At 46.9% G+C, this 12,358-nt stretch overlaps 4 protein-coding genes across 4 annotated transcripts; 2 read left to right on the top strand and 2 right to left on the bottom strand.

The window, feature by feature from the left end:
• Positions 1-25: 25 nt before the first annotated feature.
• On the bottom strand, positions 26-1,305 carry F5Y00DRAFT_244074 (protein transporter). The gene is made up of 2 exons (XM_048008769.1): positions 1,164-1,305; positions 26-1,046 (listed from the first exon to the last, which is right to left on the bottom strand). Exons 1-2 carry the CDS (start codon positions 1,164-1,166, stop codon positions 624-626), a joined length of 426 nt encoding a protein of 141 aa, XP_047862347.1. The 5' UTR covers positions 1,167-1,305; the 3' UTR covers positions 26-623.
• A 6-nt stretch (positions 1,306-1,311) lies between these two features.
• On the top strand, positions 1,312-2,864 carry F5Y00DRAFT_272053 (Yip1-domain-containing protein; the record flags this gene model as incomplete). The annotated part of the gene is made up of 2 exons (XM_048012906.1): positions 1,312-2,191; positions 2,256-2,864. The coding sequence occupies exons 1-2, from the start codon at positions 1,874-1,876 to the stop codon at positions 2,862-2,864; spliced, it is 927 nt and encodes a 308-aa protein (XP_047862346.1). The 5' UTR covers positions 1,312-1,873.
• A 3,320-nt stretch (positions 2,865-6,184) lies between these two features.
• Positions 6,185-8,069, top strand: F5Y00DRAFT_272051 (MFS general substrate transporter; the record flags this gene model as incomplete). Its single annotated transcript, XM_048012905.1, has 5 exons — positions 6,185-6,300; positions 6,384-6,511; positions 6,599-6,980; positions 7,103-7,390; positions 7,448-8,069. The coding sequence occupies 5 exons, from the start codon at positions 6,185-6,187 to the stop codon at positions 8,067-8,069; spliced, it is 1,536 nt and encodes a 511-aa protein (XP_047862345.1).
• A 236-nt stretch (positions 8,070-8,305) lies between these two features.
• On the bottom strand, positions 8,306-10,590 carry F5Y00DRAFT_244070 (cytochrome P450). Its single transcript, XM_048008768.1, has 6 exons — positions 10,074-10,590; positions 9,922-10,010; positions 9,770-9,860; positions 9,204-9,705; positions 8,842-9,136; positions 8,306-8,765 (listed from the first exon to the last, which is right to left on the bottom strand). Exons 1-6 carry the CDS (start codon positions 10,321-10,323, stop codon positions 8,448-8,450), a joined length of 1,545 nt encoding a protein of 514 aa, XP_047862344.1. The 5' UTR covers positions 10,324-10,590; the 3' UTR covers positions 8,306-8,447.
• Positions 10,591-12,358: the final 1,768 nt, after the last annotated feature.

The raw sequence follows: 12,358 nt of genomic DNA, 5'->3' as shown, positions 1-12,358 counted from the left end.
TGCTGCAACAGCAAGTTCCCGCCGACGGTTTGAGTAAAAATTTACTTTGGTAAGAGGTATGTATCGCGTGTTGTAGGCAGCTTGCATAAGACATGCGGTTAGGTACGTCTATTAGTCAGGTATGTTATACCTTTCCCCCTTGACCACTCATTGGGTTCATCAGTGTACAGCTAATTACACGATTAATCCTTACTGAGTCAACCTTGATACGAAAGCATTTACGTTTTCGATGCCAAAAGACATACTACGGAGGCGTACTACGTTAGTATATGGATCTTATACATATGTAAATATCCAAGCGAAGTCCTGTTGTATTCGTCCATAAGAAGCCCGTCCGGCGTCTATCTAACACACGTAGAACCGCTATATCATGTCGCCCCTTTTTGACATATAATGTACAATAATTACAGTAGTATACGCAGCGTCGTCTCTCGTCTAACTCCGACCAGGAACGAGCCGGTCCATGAATGCGTCAAAAGTCCCAAATGATAACGCCAGGCCATGCCACAGTCGAGTGAAGATGCTTTCGTAAACGGTTGTTGCGTATAGTATGTGTCCGATTCCCAGCGACACTAAACCCGCCCCCCGGGTCAAACTCGTATTCTCTTTCCACTCCGAAGTCACTACCGGTCCTTATACATCTTGGGCTTCCATCCCTCTTTTATCTCGGCCTCTTGCGCAGCTTTCTCCATCGCCGGTCTAACCTCGGCTTCTATACGTTCCCTCGCTCTTAAGACTTTGCTCTGTAGGTAGAAGCTTCCTCCCTTCTGCGGATCGTTTGCGTCAAAGAGCTTCTTGAATCGCGACATGACCTCTTCCATGTTCGTCTGTCCACCCTGCGGCGGCTTGACGTTTAGGATCTTGCACGCCTCATCGAGGGTCATGCCATTGGAGAGACTCGCCCGAGCCGATACTCCATTCGGATTCAACTTAGCCTGCGCTCTAGCATAGTTGGAGGATGCTTGTGCCTGCTTATAAGCTTCGGCAAAGGCGCGACCGAGTACTCGGCTGCCTACTACGACGATCTGCGTTATGATGCGGTGCGCCTAGTTATAATTGTTATTAATTGTTAGCGGCAATTGTCGGTGGCGCAAAGGTGGATTATCAGATTATTTCGGCTTTAGAAAAAAAGAATTTCCTCTAGTTATTTACTTCGTACGTACCATGTTTGCAACTTCGGACTTATAGAAGGTAAACCACAGCAGCAGGATCCCGTATACTTAAAGGGATTCGCAAGGCCGTAGATCGAAATTTGCGATCGAGGCGATAAGGTGCTTCCTATTGATGGTGTTGAAGAAAAGAAGTCGCCCGAGGCTCGAAAATTGTCGCGATAGCGGAACGATTAGGAACCTTGCCCACATCGGAGTTGTGACTCCGGGGCTCCGGAACTATGTAACCTAATCCATAATCCGTACATATCTCATAAAAAATACTCAGGTCCATGCCCCCCTGCAGTGTCACAGGGATTTGGCATAACGCCACATTATTTCACTAGCCACAGTACAGATTACAGGGGAAGCTAGAAGCCCTGGGCGGGAGTTACGTAGGTAGATGGGACTTAATCTAAGCTTTCGCAGCCACGTCGGTGAAGACAGATTCATTTTTGGCGATCCATTAACTTTGAATTCCATCATCGTCGTGAAGAAACGATTCGAACACGTCTCACAGCTTCTTATGTCACATCCACTCCAACTGTTTTCCCTCTCTATCAACTCTTTCATCCTTTGTACCTCTTAACCTACACTACAGTAGCTTTCTTATTTTCTTTTTTCAAATTTTCTTTTTCAACGGAGTTACTTTTGTCTCCAAACCCACACGGCTTCGAACCGATTACTCCCATCCGAGAACTACTTCGAGCATCGGACCGCAAAACATGTCGCAATACTACGGCGCACCCCCTCCAAATCAGTTCGGCGGTGCGGCGGCCGCGCAAAACCTTCAGTTCTACCCTTCGTCGTATTCACCCGGTATACCAGCCCAGGGAGCCCCGGCGCAACCATACGGCTATGGCGCGCCAACGCCTAACCCTGGTGGATACGGCTTCGGTGCTGCGCCTGGCGTAAGTGGGAGGATGGGTGAACAAGGTGGCCTGCGGACGGGCTGGCTCGCCGCTTTTTCTACGGAAGGATATGATGGGGAACCGCCGTTGCTAGAAGAGCTAGGGATCAACTTCGACCACATTTGGATGAAGGTGAGCTCCCGATCAGCTTGCATTCCATTGATTCGGCAGCAATGCTTAACCCCTTTTACTTTAGACTTTAGCAGTTCTCAACCCCTTCGGACGTATAGATCAACACATCATGGACGATTCCGACCTCGGCGGCCCTATCCTCTTCTTCTTCTTATTCGGCACATTCCTATTATTTAGTGGCAAGGTACACTTCGGGTATATCTACGGATTGGCACTCATGGGATCGGTTGCGCTACACACGATCCTATCACTTATGTCTCCCGACGGTACCAGTCCCACGACACCTACTCAGCCTGCATATTCTTCCGCTCCTGCTTACCCCGGCGATCCAAACGTAGGCGGTAGAGACGATTCTAAGGGGCACATCAGTAGTAACCTAACATTTGCAAGGAGCGCGAGCGTGCTTGGGTACTGTTTGCTACCGCTAGTCATAACCAGTCTAATAGGCATTGTCATACCGATGGACGGACCGCTCGGCTACATCCTAACCAGTGCGGCAATTGTTTGGTGCACAACAAGTGCGAGTGGCATGTTTTGCGCAGTTGGACGGATGATGCAAATGAGGGCCTTGGTAGCATACCCGTTGATGTTATTCTACGTTGGCTTTGGTATTATGAGCATCTTCAGCAGCCGAGGATCCGGTACCTTGGGCAAGGCGGCAGGCGTGTCGTGAAACGGCATTCAGGTTATTAAAGACACCAAAACACAACACTAGACGTCTATCGAGGGTCGAGGGTGGCGGAGAGAAGCTTTAGTCCGCGTTGGACCATGATAGATTATCAAGTTCTACCAGCAGGCAACGTATTCGGTTGCTGGTAGCCAATAGCGGCAGTCCTGGGGATGCGGATGGGGAATGGGAGATGGGGGACAATAGGCGAAATAAGTTGATGTTTAATGGGAGTAATATGCCCGCCATCTACCCATGTTTACAGTGTTAAACAAATAATATGACAAAACATACACAATTGCTATGAAAAGTCTTGAGGAATCTTGAGAAACTTCAAGTCCCTTAAGATTCAGCAGCGGAAGTACAAGACTAACTTATATGGACCAAATAGTCGGAATGGGCTCTAGCCTATACACAACTCATGAAAAGTCTCAAGGCGTACACCGAAAATGTACCCCATTGCAAGCCGACTTTCACGTGTCGAGACTTTCCCCCTTAGTAAATGATCATCGTATCACCAAAATCCTGGAATTGGGGCACCTTCGGTCACGATTGACTGTTTGATTTAGAAGACCACAACATATTGGAACACATTTTAATCAATTGATGTTTTTTTTTTGTCCAACAGCTTCGCTAATAATTGGAGTTATTATAATCTTTAATGCATAAACATTTATTATAATTTATGGATCTATCCCACACAGCTGCCATGCAAATACCACTTTATATAGCACCGCCAAACTCATTAGGCCGCCCCAGGAGCGGTGCTAAATATCGTGCCTACTCAGAAGACGACATGGCAAGAGCAGAACAGGCTATTGCAGAAGAAGGTCTATCACTCCGTCAAGCCTCTGTCAGGTTCAACGTCCCTAAGACTACGTTGGCGGAGCGGTTAGGTGATAAACGGCCCAGACCGCCTCCTCGTAAGTCGGACGAGGAGAACAAACAACGGACCAGGTATCAATGGGCAGAGACCGACATGGCAAGTGCTATCCAGGCAGTCCAGGACGGAGACAAGATCTGCGAGGCAGCAAGACGGTTCGGCGTCCCGCCTAGCCACTTAAACGCACGGACACGGGGTAGAGCACCTAAGAACCTCCGCAGCGAACTATCCCGGCTGACCCTCAGGCAAGAAGGTCTTCTCGCCGACTGGGCGACCGCTCAGTCGGCGCTAGGATGCCCACCGACCAAGAACGAATTGTTCGATCTCGCGGAACGGGTGCTGAGGAAACAGGGGTCGGATAAGAAGCTTGGAAAGCAGTGGATTGTGCATTGGATGAGGAGGTATCCCCAGATCGAAATTCTGGAATGGGAAGCTAAGGAGCTCAAGCCGAAAAGGAACCAAAGAACGGATTCTACCATGGCGTTTTCCGTGAGTTCGTTCGAGCCGGTCGTTGATCTGAACGAGCTTTGTTACGATGCCTCCGGAACTACATGATTGTAGCCGGTTGTTTAGCTTTGAGCATTAATCGTCCTTTACGAATATGGTACGAAATAATCTATCTAAGAGCTTAGGTAGTCTTTGCATCTTATTATGATTACCTTATCAGACGCTCGCGGATGGTCACCTTATCTGGGAACTACCTAAGGTATGGTATCACGGTTGTTGGAATTTCAGGATTAAGAATTAGGTAAAACAGTCAGAAGAACGTTGATGTCAATCGACGACACACTCACTACCTTGTCTTGATATGAGTCCGCACGTATACCTTTGGCTCAAGTATAAGTGTAAAGTACTGAATCCATCGCGTAATGCTCAACTAAGCAAGTACTCAAGGGTTATCTACGTGTACTCGTCGAGTTACATACGGAAAGCTTCCGAAGCATCCAGGTCAATGCCGGCATTCCGCTTCGGAACCGTGATCAAACTAGGACCCTGGGTACTACCTGAACACCGCAATGCGCAAGCGGTAGTTGACTATGAATATCGAACTGTAACAACTAAACAGCATCCCACCTTTCCAGTAGAAACTCGACGTTATCTCCCACTTTTAAGGGCACATTAATATAATATACCAAGCCGTTAATTCTAGAAGCCTAAGAAGAAGCCATCGCCAAGCGGCACCGGAATGTGGGGTATTTAGCTTCGCCGTTAGGTATCGTGTTAGGTTAGGTAGATCAGATCAATCAATCAAGACCCCTGAATCCCGAAGCTTGGCATGCGCGGGCCGCTGCAGGCTAATATATTAGGTACACTAGGTACTGTATGTATGGAAATTTAAAAAAAACGAACTGTTGTACGTACATGATCAGAATCCCGTAGGGCTTGATGCTGTGTTACGTTTCTCTGCTGCTGCAAAGAATATTTATCATTTATGATGACTACCTAACGTACCTTAGGTACCTCTTACTGTTGCAGTATAGGATTCAGTATAATATTAGTTCTAATCTGTGTCTAAGTCGTGTTAAGTCCGATACGCGTAATATCCGACGCGTATAGGTCGTATATACGTACGTACCTATATGTATGCATGTATGTATGTATGTAGGTAGGTAGGTACAGGTATGTATAGAGCTTCCGCGGGGCGAGACCGACCTCAGACTGAACTCCATAACGTCAACAAAGAATCCGATTAGTTTAATCAACAAGAGTCTTTTAGTAAATATATATGTAAGTCTTTTGTCTCTATTATGATTGGTTAGGGCTAAGTATCATAACATACCTACATAGGTACGTCTTTGCATCCCGGAATACTTTAGCAAGGCACTCACACACATACACACCCCCTTCTTGACTCCATAGTGTCCCAATGCCGAATGTAACGGTTACCTTGGTAATCCTGTTATGTCACCTTGCTACTGCCTCTCGATGATTTGAGCTAAGGTACGTAAGTACGTAAGTACGTATGCTAGAAGACACCTACATACCTGGTACGTACGTTTGTCAATGTTATAGCATAGTATCAGTATAGTCCCGGGGAAACCAACACACAAACGTGATTCGTGCCCTATTAAACCTCGCATATCCCGTATTATCATTGACCAAGATGCGTAAATTCTTATTAATGCCGTGTCACCGAGGTTCCCTACCAGAAGGATCAACTCTTTGACACCCTCCCCTACCAGGATACCCATACCCTGCATAGCAACCTACCTTACCTACCTTACACACCTCCATACGAAAACTGCTTTCTGCGCTGAGATAAAATAAATTGCTACGATAAATAATCCTGCAGCCGCCCATAGGCTTAATCTTGACGTCTTTATTTATATCTATTCCGTTCCCGCCCTTCCCACCTACCTAACATAGATTATTTGTCTCTCCCTTCCTTATTCAACATAACGGGACTAAAAACCCAACGCAGAGAAACAAACCGCGGCCGAATATGGCTACGTCCGACGGCAACGTTTCCGGCAAGGAAGAGGGAAACCTCTCCCAGGAAGAGCGTGTCGAGAAGGATCTACATGTCGCTGCCGAAGAGGGCGTCGCGGCAACCGACAGGTGAGGTGCTATGAGCATTACTACCTACCTACCTAGGTGCCCAAAGTTAAGAGAGTATCATGCTTACCAAATTTTGATTGTAGTCGCGGCGTGTCTGTCGCCGAGTTTGACCGGGAAGCCGAAAGGAAGCTCCGTAACAAGATAGATTGGATGATAGTCCCGACGGTGTCTGTCTTGTATCTATTTTGCTTCATCGACCGATCAAATATAGGTACGTACGCTTTCACATAAAATCCTTGCGACTTAACTTCTTTTATTTTTATTTTTTTTTTTTTTTAGTTATACTAACACCTCGCAGGCAATGCGAGACTCGCCGGGCTCGAAGAGGACCTGGGCATGAAGGGCAACGACTATAACATGCTTCTATCCATCTTCTACATCAGCTACTGCCTCTTCGAGATCCCGTCCAATCTGGCGTGCAAGTGGCTTGGTCCCGGCTGGGTGATCCCCATTCTATGTCTCGGCTTCGGCATTTCCTCTCTTGGCATGGCCTTCGTTCGTGATTTGCCGGCGGCTTGTGGCGTCCGGTTCCTCCTTGGCGTCTTTGAGGCCGGCATGATGCCCGGAATGTCCTACTATCTTTCCCGGTGGTACCGCCGCTCCGAATTAGTCTTCCGGATCTCCCTTTTTGTTGTTATGGCACCGCTTGCCGGCGCATTTGGGGGGCTGATCGCTTCTGGGTACGTATACCGGTTAATCGCTCGCTTTTTTTTAAAAAAAAGTCTTATACTGTTAAGATTGTTTGGACAGTTGGCTAAGTTGTTATGACGGTTAATAATCGCCGCTAATCCGGGTATAACAGTCTTCTAAGCCTATCCAACATCGGTAGTGTTACCGCTTGGCGCATGATCTTCTTGGTCGAAGGTATTATCACGATAGGGTTGTCGTTGATCTCGTTCGTCACGCTTACCGACCGTCCCGAAACGGCACGCTGGCTCACGGCGGAGGAAAAGACTCTAGCAATCGCCCGTGTTAAGTCGGAACGCTTGGCCCAAACTGCTGTCATCGACAAGACGGACCGCAAGAAACTCTGGCTAGGTTTCTGGAACCCTGTTGTCCTATCGACCAGTTTCATCTTCCTACTTAATAAGTATGTATTATTCTGTTTCGCTCAATATTCCCGCGATCACTGACTTGAAAACCCCAGCATCACTGTCCAGGGTCTAGCTTTCTTCGCGCCTACTATCGTAGCCACCATCTATCCTCAGTACACGACGGTCCAGAAGCAGTTATACACGGTTCCACCGTACGTTGTCGGGGCCTTATTCGAAGTTGGTATTCCGCTTCTGAGCTGGCGTATGGACAAGCGACAAGTCTTCTTAATCCTCACCGCGCCCTTAACAATGATGGGTTACATCATGTTCCTAGCAAGCACCGACCCCAAGGTGAGATACGCGGCGACTTTCTTCACGGCCATCAGTTGTTTTGCCGTCGGCGCATTGAGTAATGCGCAGGTAGCAGCACAGGTTGTCAGCGACACGGCGCGTAGTGTGAGCCTGGGGACCAACATGATGTTCGGCGCCCTTGGTGGCCTCATTGCTACCTGGTCATATCTATCCTGGGATGGGCCCGATTACCCTATTGGCAACGGGTTGAACCTTGCTGCTTCTAGCATGCTATTCGTTATAACTACCGTGACCCTATTCTGGATGAAAGCGGATAACAAGAAACGCGAGAAGCTGGACGTCAGTAAGGAGTTGGAGGGTTTATCACAGGCGCAGATTGAGAGTCTCGAGTGGAAGCATCCCGGCTGGAGATGGAAACCTTAAACCTTTTATTCATGATTCGATACACATTCTTGGTTGCGGGTTCATTGCGGAGCTTTAATTTGAGAGTCAGCCCCAGCCCAGTATTTCATGCTGTTCTATGGATAGTCACGTCCTTGGTAAATACACATCTGGCCGCTGATATACATAGATCGGTAGGTACCTAGTTCACCTAATACATGAGGCTGTATAATGTCTCATTTACATGTAAGCCCTTCTGTATTCAGTGTGCTGTAGGTTTTCGAACACAGGTAAGTCGTATATTAGATACCCGGGACAGCTGAAAGTACCTTGGTTGCTATTTCTTATTATTATCTATTTTGGGCATAAAAACTAACAAGGCATCGCAGCTAAACATGATAATGAATTCTGGCAATTTCCCTACGCGGCTGTCTTAACCCTCTTAAATAGTATCTCCTTCGTCGGGTCGGGAAATGAATCAGTGCCCATATTGATGTTGGCATAGCGCTCGGTAAGGCCCTCGGGCATCTTGAGGTCGTAGTCGAGAAGGATGCGCGCGAGGATCAGCTTAATCTCGTTGGCAGCGAAGAAACGGCCGGGGCACGAATGACGGCCGTATCCGAAATGCATGAAGTCCTTCGTCACCGTCACGAACTGGTATTGCTCCTTGTTCTTGTACCCTAGAGTATCCTCCGTCGTGCCGTTTCGTAGGTTCAAGAATCGATGAGCGTCGAACTCCTAAGACGATGTTAGCTCTTTGCCCACCTGATGTTCATATAGATGGGAACTGCAGTATCTTTAGGCTAAGTCTTACCTCGGGATTATGGTATAACTCGGGATCCATCACAGCCAGCGCGTGCGGTGCCTCGATCAAATAGCCGGCAGGCAGGTGAGTACCATCGCTAAGAGTAACGGGCTTTTGGACATATCGCGTAAATCGGACCAGGTTAGCAGGGTTCATCCGCTGCGACTCCTTCATAACACTGTCAAGCAGCTTCATCTCGAAAAGGGCGTGGCTAGTTGTGACACCGTCGTGACGAGCAAGGACAGTCTTGATCTCCTCTCGTAGCTCCTCGATTATATCGGGTCTTACTACCAGGTCGTAAAGGCTGCAGGGAAAGGTTAATGCAATGCTCTCTCCGGGAAGATACTAAAGGTTAGGGAGATCAATCTTACATCATCGTAACCGTGAGGGAAGTGGTGTGAATAGCGGCCATGCTTAGGTTCAGCTGCGCTTCGGCGATTACTTCGTCGGTAAAACCCATCTCATCGGCCTTCTTCATCATCCACTGTAGAGCATCGTCGGAAACCTCCTCGCCTGCCTTCATAGCCGCCCGGCGCTTTTCGAGAACGGGCTGTAGGAAGGCATGCGCCTTCTTGCGATCTTCAAACAGCTTGCTAACCTCAGGCGTGAAGTATCGGCCAATCCATCGCAACCATCGGTTCCACTTCTTGAGCCCCTGGATGCCGTTGACGTAGTCCAGCGTGTATCCGATACTAGCCTGCAAATACTCATCCGAGCGACATAGCTCAGGCCCAATGAATAGAGCACCAGAGATGGTAGCAACCATGCGCAAAACTGTCTGGTAAACTGACACAGATGTCCAGTCATCGCATGGCGGCAGCTCCTCGCGAATAGTACGTTCCGTCTCTGCCGAAAGCCGGGGGTTGATACGCACTTCAATGATGGGTTAGATTGGCCCATCCCAAACCAGTAAACCAGTTTCAATGTATAAACTTACCTAGGCTACGAGTAAGGTCACCTCGGACGACATTCATGACTAGAGCTGACACATCTGGTCTACCAATACCGAGTCGGTGGTGTTCGTTCGTCTGCAATAAGTTAGTACCCAGGAACCCAGGATTGTAGCTCAAAATTGCTGATATATCGTACAACATCGAAAGCTTTGTCCATGCTTATAACATCATCCGGCAGATGCCTCACTTCCTCCATAAGTCTTCGGGGTAGGACAATACGGTCACCTATCCAACATGATCAGCATTTTCCCATCTTTTTTTTTCTTAAGAAACGAGTCCTCTTCGTACCATCGAGAGTAGTCACCCTAAATGCCGTAGTAGATTTGAATAAGTCGTATCCCATTTTGTAGAATTCCCGGCCCCGCGTCACGAACGCCTGTCTTCGCTTTGATGCACTTCCATACTCTAGTCCGACTAACGGTAATGCACTGTTACCACTTCCAAGGAGCACCGTAGCGAGGAATACTGAGGTAACGATAACAGCAACGGACGCAAGGACAGGTCCCCGCTCCTCGAGGAAACTTGCAGCCACATCCATCGTTTTTCTTGGTGAACTCTCGTCCGTGTAAATTGTGCTTCAAGAGGTCGACTACTAAAGCCGCCAACTTTGAGAGGAGGACTCTTTAAGAGGTAGCAGATGGGTCCTTTTTATTCTGAACCTGCAACTCTTCGTGATCTGCGCAGGCTGGCAGGACAAGGGAAATAAATATAATTGGATGATGGGACCATGCACCCGTCTACCTATCATGTAGAAGTACACCAGATGCGCGGAAAGGGTTTCATTACAACCCGGGACTGAGCTTGCCCGTGCCACTAAATTACAAGGGAGACAGGGAGAGGGTTGGTGTATAAGTGGTACCGTTGATGGGGTATGAACCAATTATCTTCATCGCATTCAAACTCTTAGCCTGGGAACGAATACGACTTCAAAACTGACGTCTAATAGTTACAGGGTATATTACCATGTCACCGTTTGCTATTGGCTCTCATTAAAATCGTAGCCCTAAAGTTACTAAAGAAAAGAGACAGAGAGAGAGATAAATCCCTTGCATAATCCGTGCTACGTATACACAGCAGAACGCCAAACAACAAGATCCATTTATCACATGGTTCAAATCGCCAACAACCCAACCCAATGTATGTAATCAAACTTGGAGTAGTATTGTCCCTTGACTAACTCACGGAACTGCTTTACTTCCGAATACCCTGGCTACCTGGTAGGGTATGCTTCGATGCTGCGCCCGAAATGCATTCGTCAACACTAACCTAGTGCTTATTGAATACCGAAGTAGGCATTGCTTACCCAGGATGGTGGGCATCTGGAATCATGATTATGGAAGCGAGGTAGTAATCATACAGGCCAGCGTTACCGATCGTCGCCGTAGGATCTACTATAAACGGCAAGTGCAGAATACTGGCGAAATATACCTGTTGTTAGAACTTAGTGTCCTTGGATGATGATCCTATTAAAGGTCCATAATTACAAATTCCAGCATTGCACGAGCCACCGGGTCAAGGAAGCAGCCGGGTTAGCCTTGATTCAAGGTACCCTAAAAATATCGTACCAAGCCAACGGTAGCTAACTCCGGACGCGAACGGAGACGGTGAAAGGAGGTCGCGAGCAATTTCAAGTATTTGGAATATTTGGACACTTGGAAAAATAGAAAATAAAAAACCGAAATCAGAAGTCAGGCAGGATTTAACGGTTCGAATTCATATTGGAAGCTATCATTTGAGATTTTCCAAATTCGTACAATACATTATAACGCCCCGTGGAGTCACCTTAATTTGGTCATTTTTCGCCTTATATCCTCATTTAGGCACATCCGAACCTGTCTCAGCCCAGCCACCTTTAAGCTTATTTCTACATCCATAAGGCTTAGGCGACGCGCTTAGCGTAATGTAACTCCAAGGGTTGTCTTCCTTCTAGAAGCATTTCTAGTCGAAGACTTCCTCTCTCCTTAGACTGTTTGTTAACACATGGAGATGTTCTTGACACGGAGATCATAACCACGAAAGACACCCGAGAATAGAAACCCGGTAGGGTGGAAGATATCAAGAGAAACAACAACAGCCCTCGAAAATTCAAGGCAAAATATGAGATTGCGAAGTAATGTACATCTCATTAGACCGGCCATCTCGTGCTTGGATGAGGAATCCGAATACGAGTGTTTCGAACTTGAATGCGCAACTAAGGATGGTCTAGTGTCTAGACTCTAGTTGAGGATGGTCCAGTATAATCATACATACAATGATCTATCAGTCTTATGCAGACACCCACTGTTTTCCCACCAAAACTCACCAACTTTACAATACAATTATAAAGCGAAGAAAATAGATAAAAATATAAAGTCTTTAAATTAAATTAAAGCTTTAATTAAATAAGCTACCTATTTATATAAGTCATTACGCGTTATTAGGTATAATGATAGAATTGAATCTATGTAAAGTTAATAAAATATTTTGCCCACCAAAAAGTTTAGCTTTTTGGTGGGACAATTACTTTTCTTAACTTTACTTCATAATAAAAGGTGCAAATATACCGTAGTTAAATAAAATAAGATATAAGAATG

Source organism: Daldinia vernicosa (genome assembly GCF_022497035.1).
Source record: "Daldinia vernicosa strain CBS 139.73 unplaced genomic scaffold F5Y00scaffold_44, whole genome shotgun sequence".
In the NCBI taxonomy this organism is placed as follows: domain Eukaryota; kingdom Fungi; phylum Ascomycota; class Sordariomycetes; order Xylariales; family Hypoxylaceae; genus Daldinia; species Daldinia vernicosa.
Note: the sequence above shows the minus strand (reverse complement) of the source record. Positions and strands in the feature narration are given on the sequence as shown.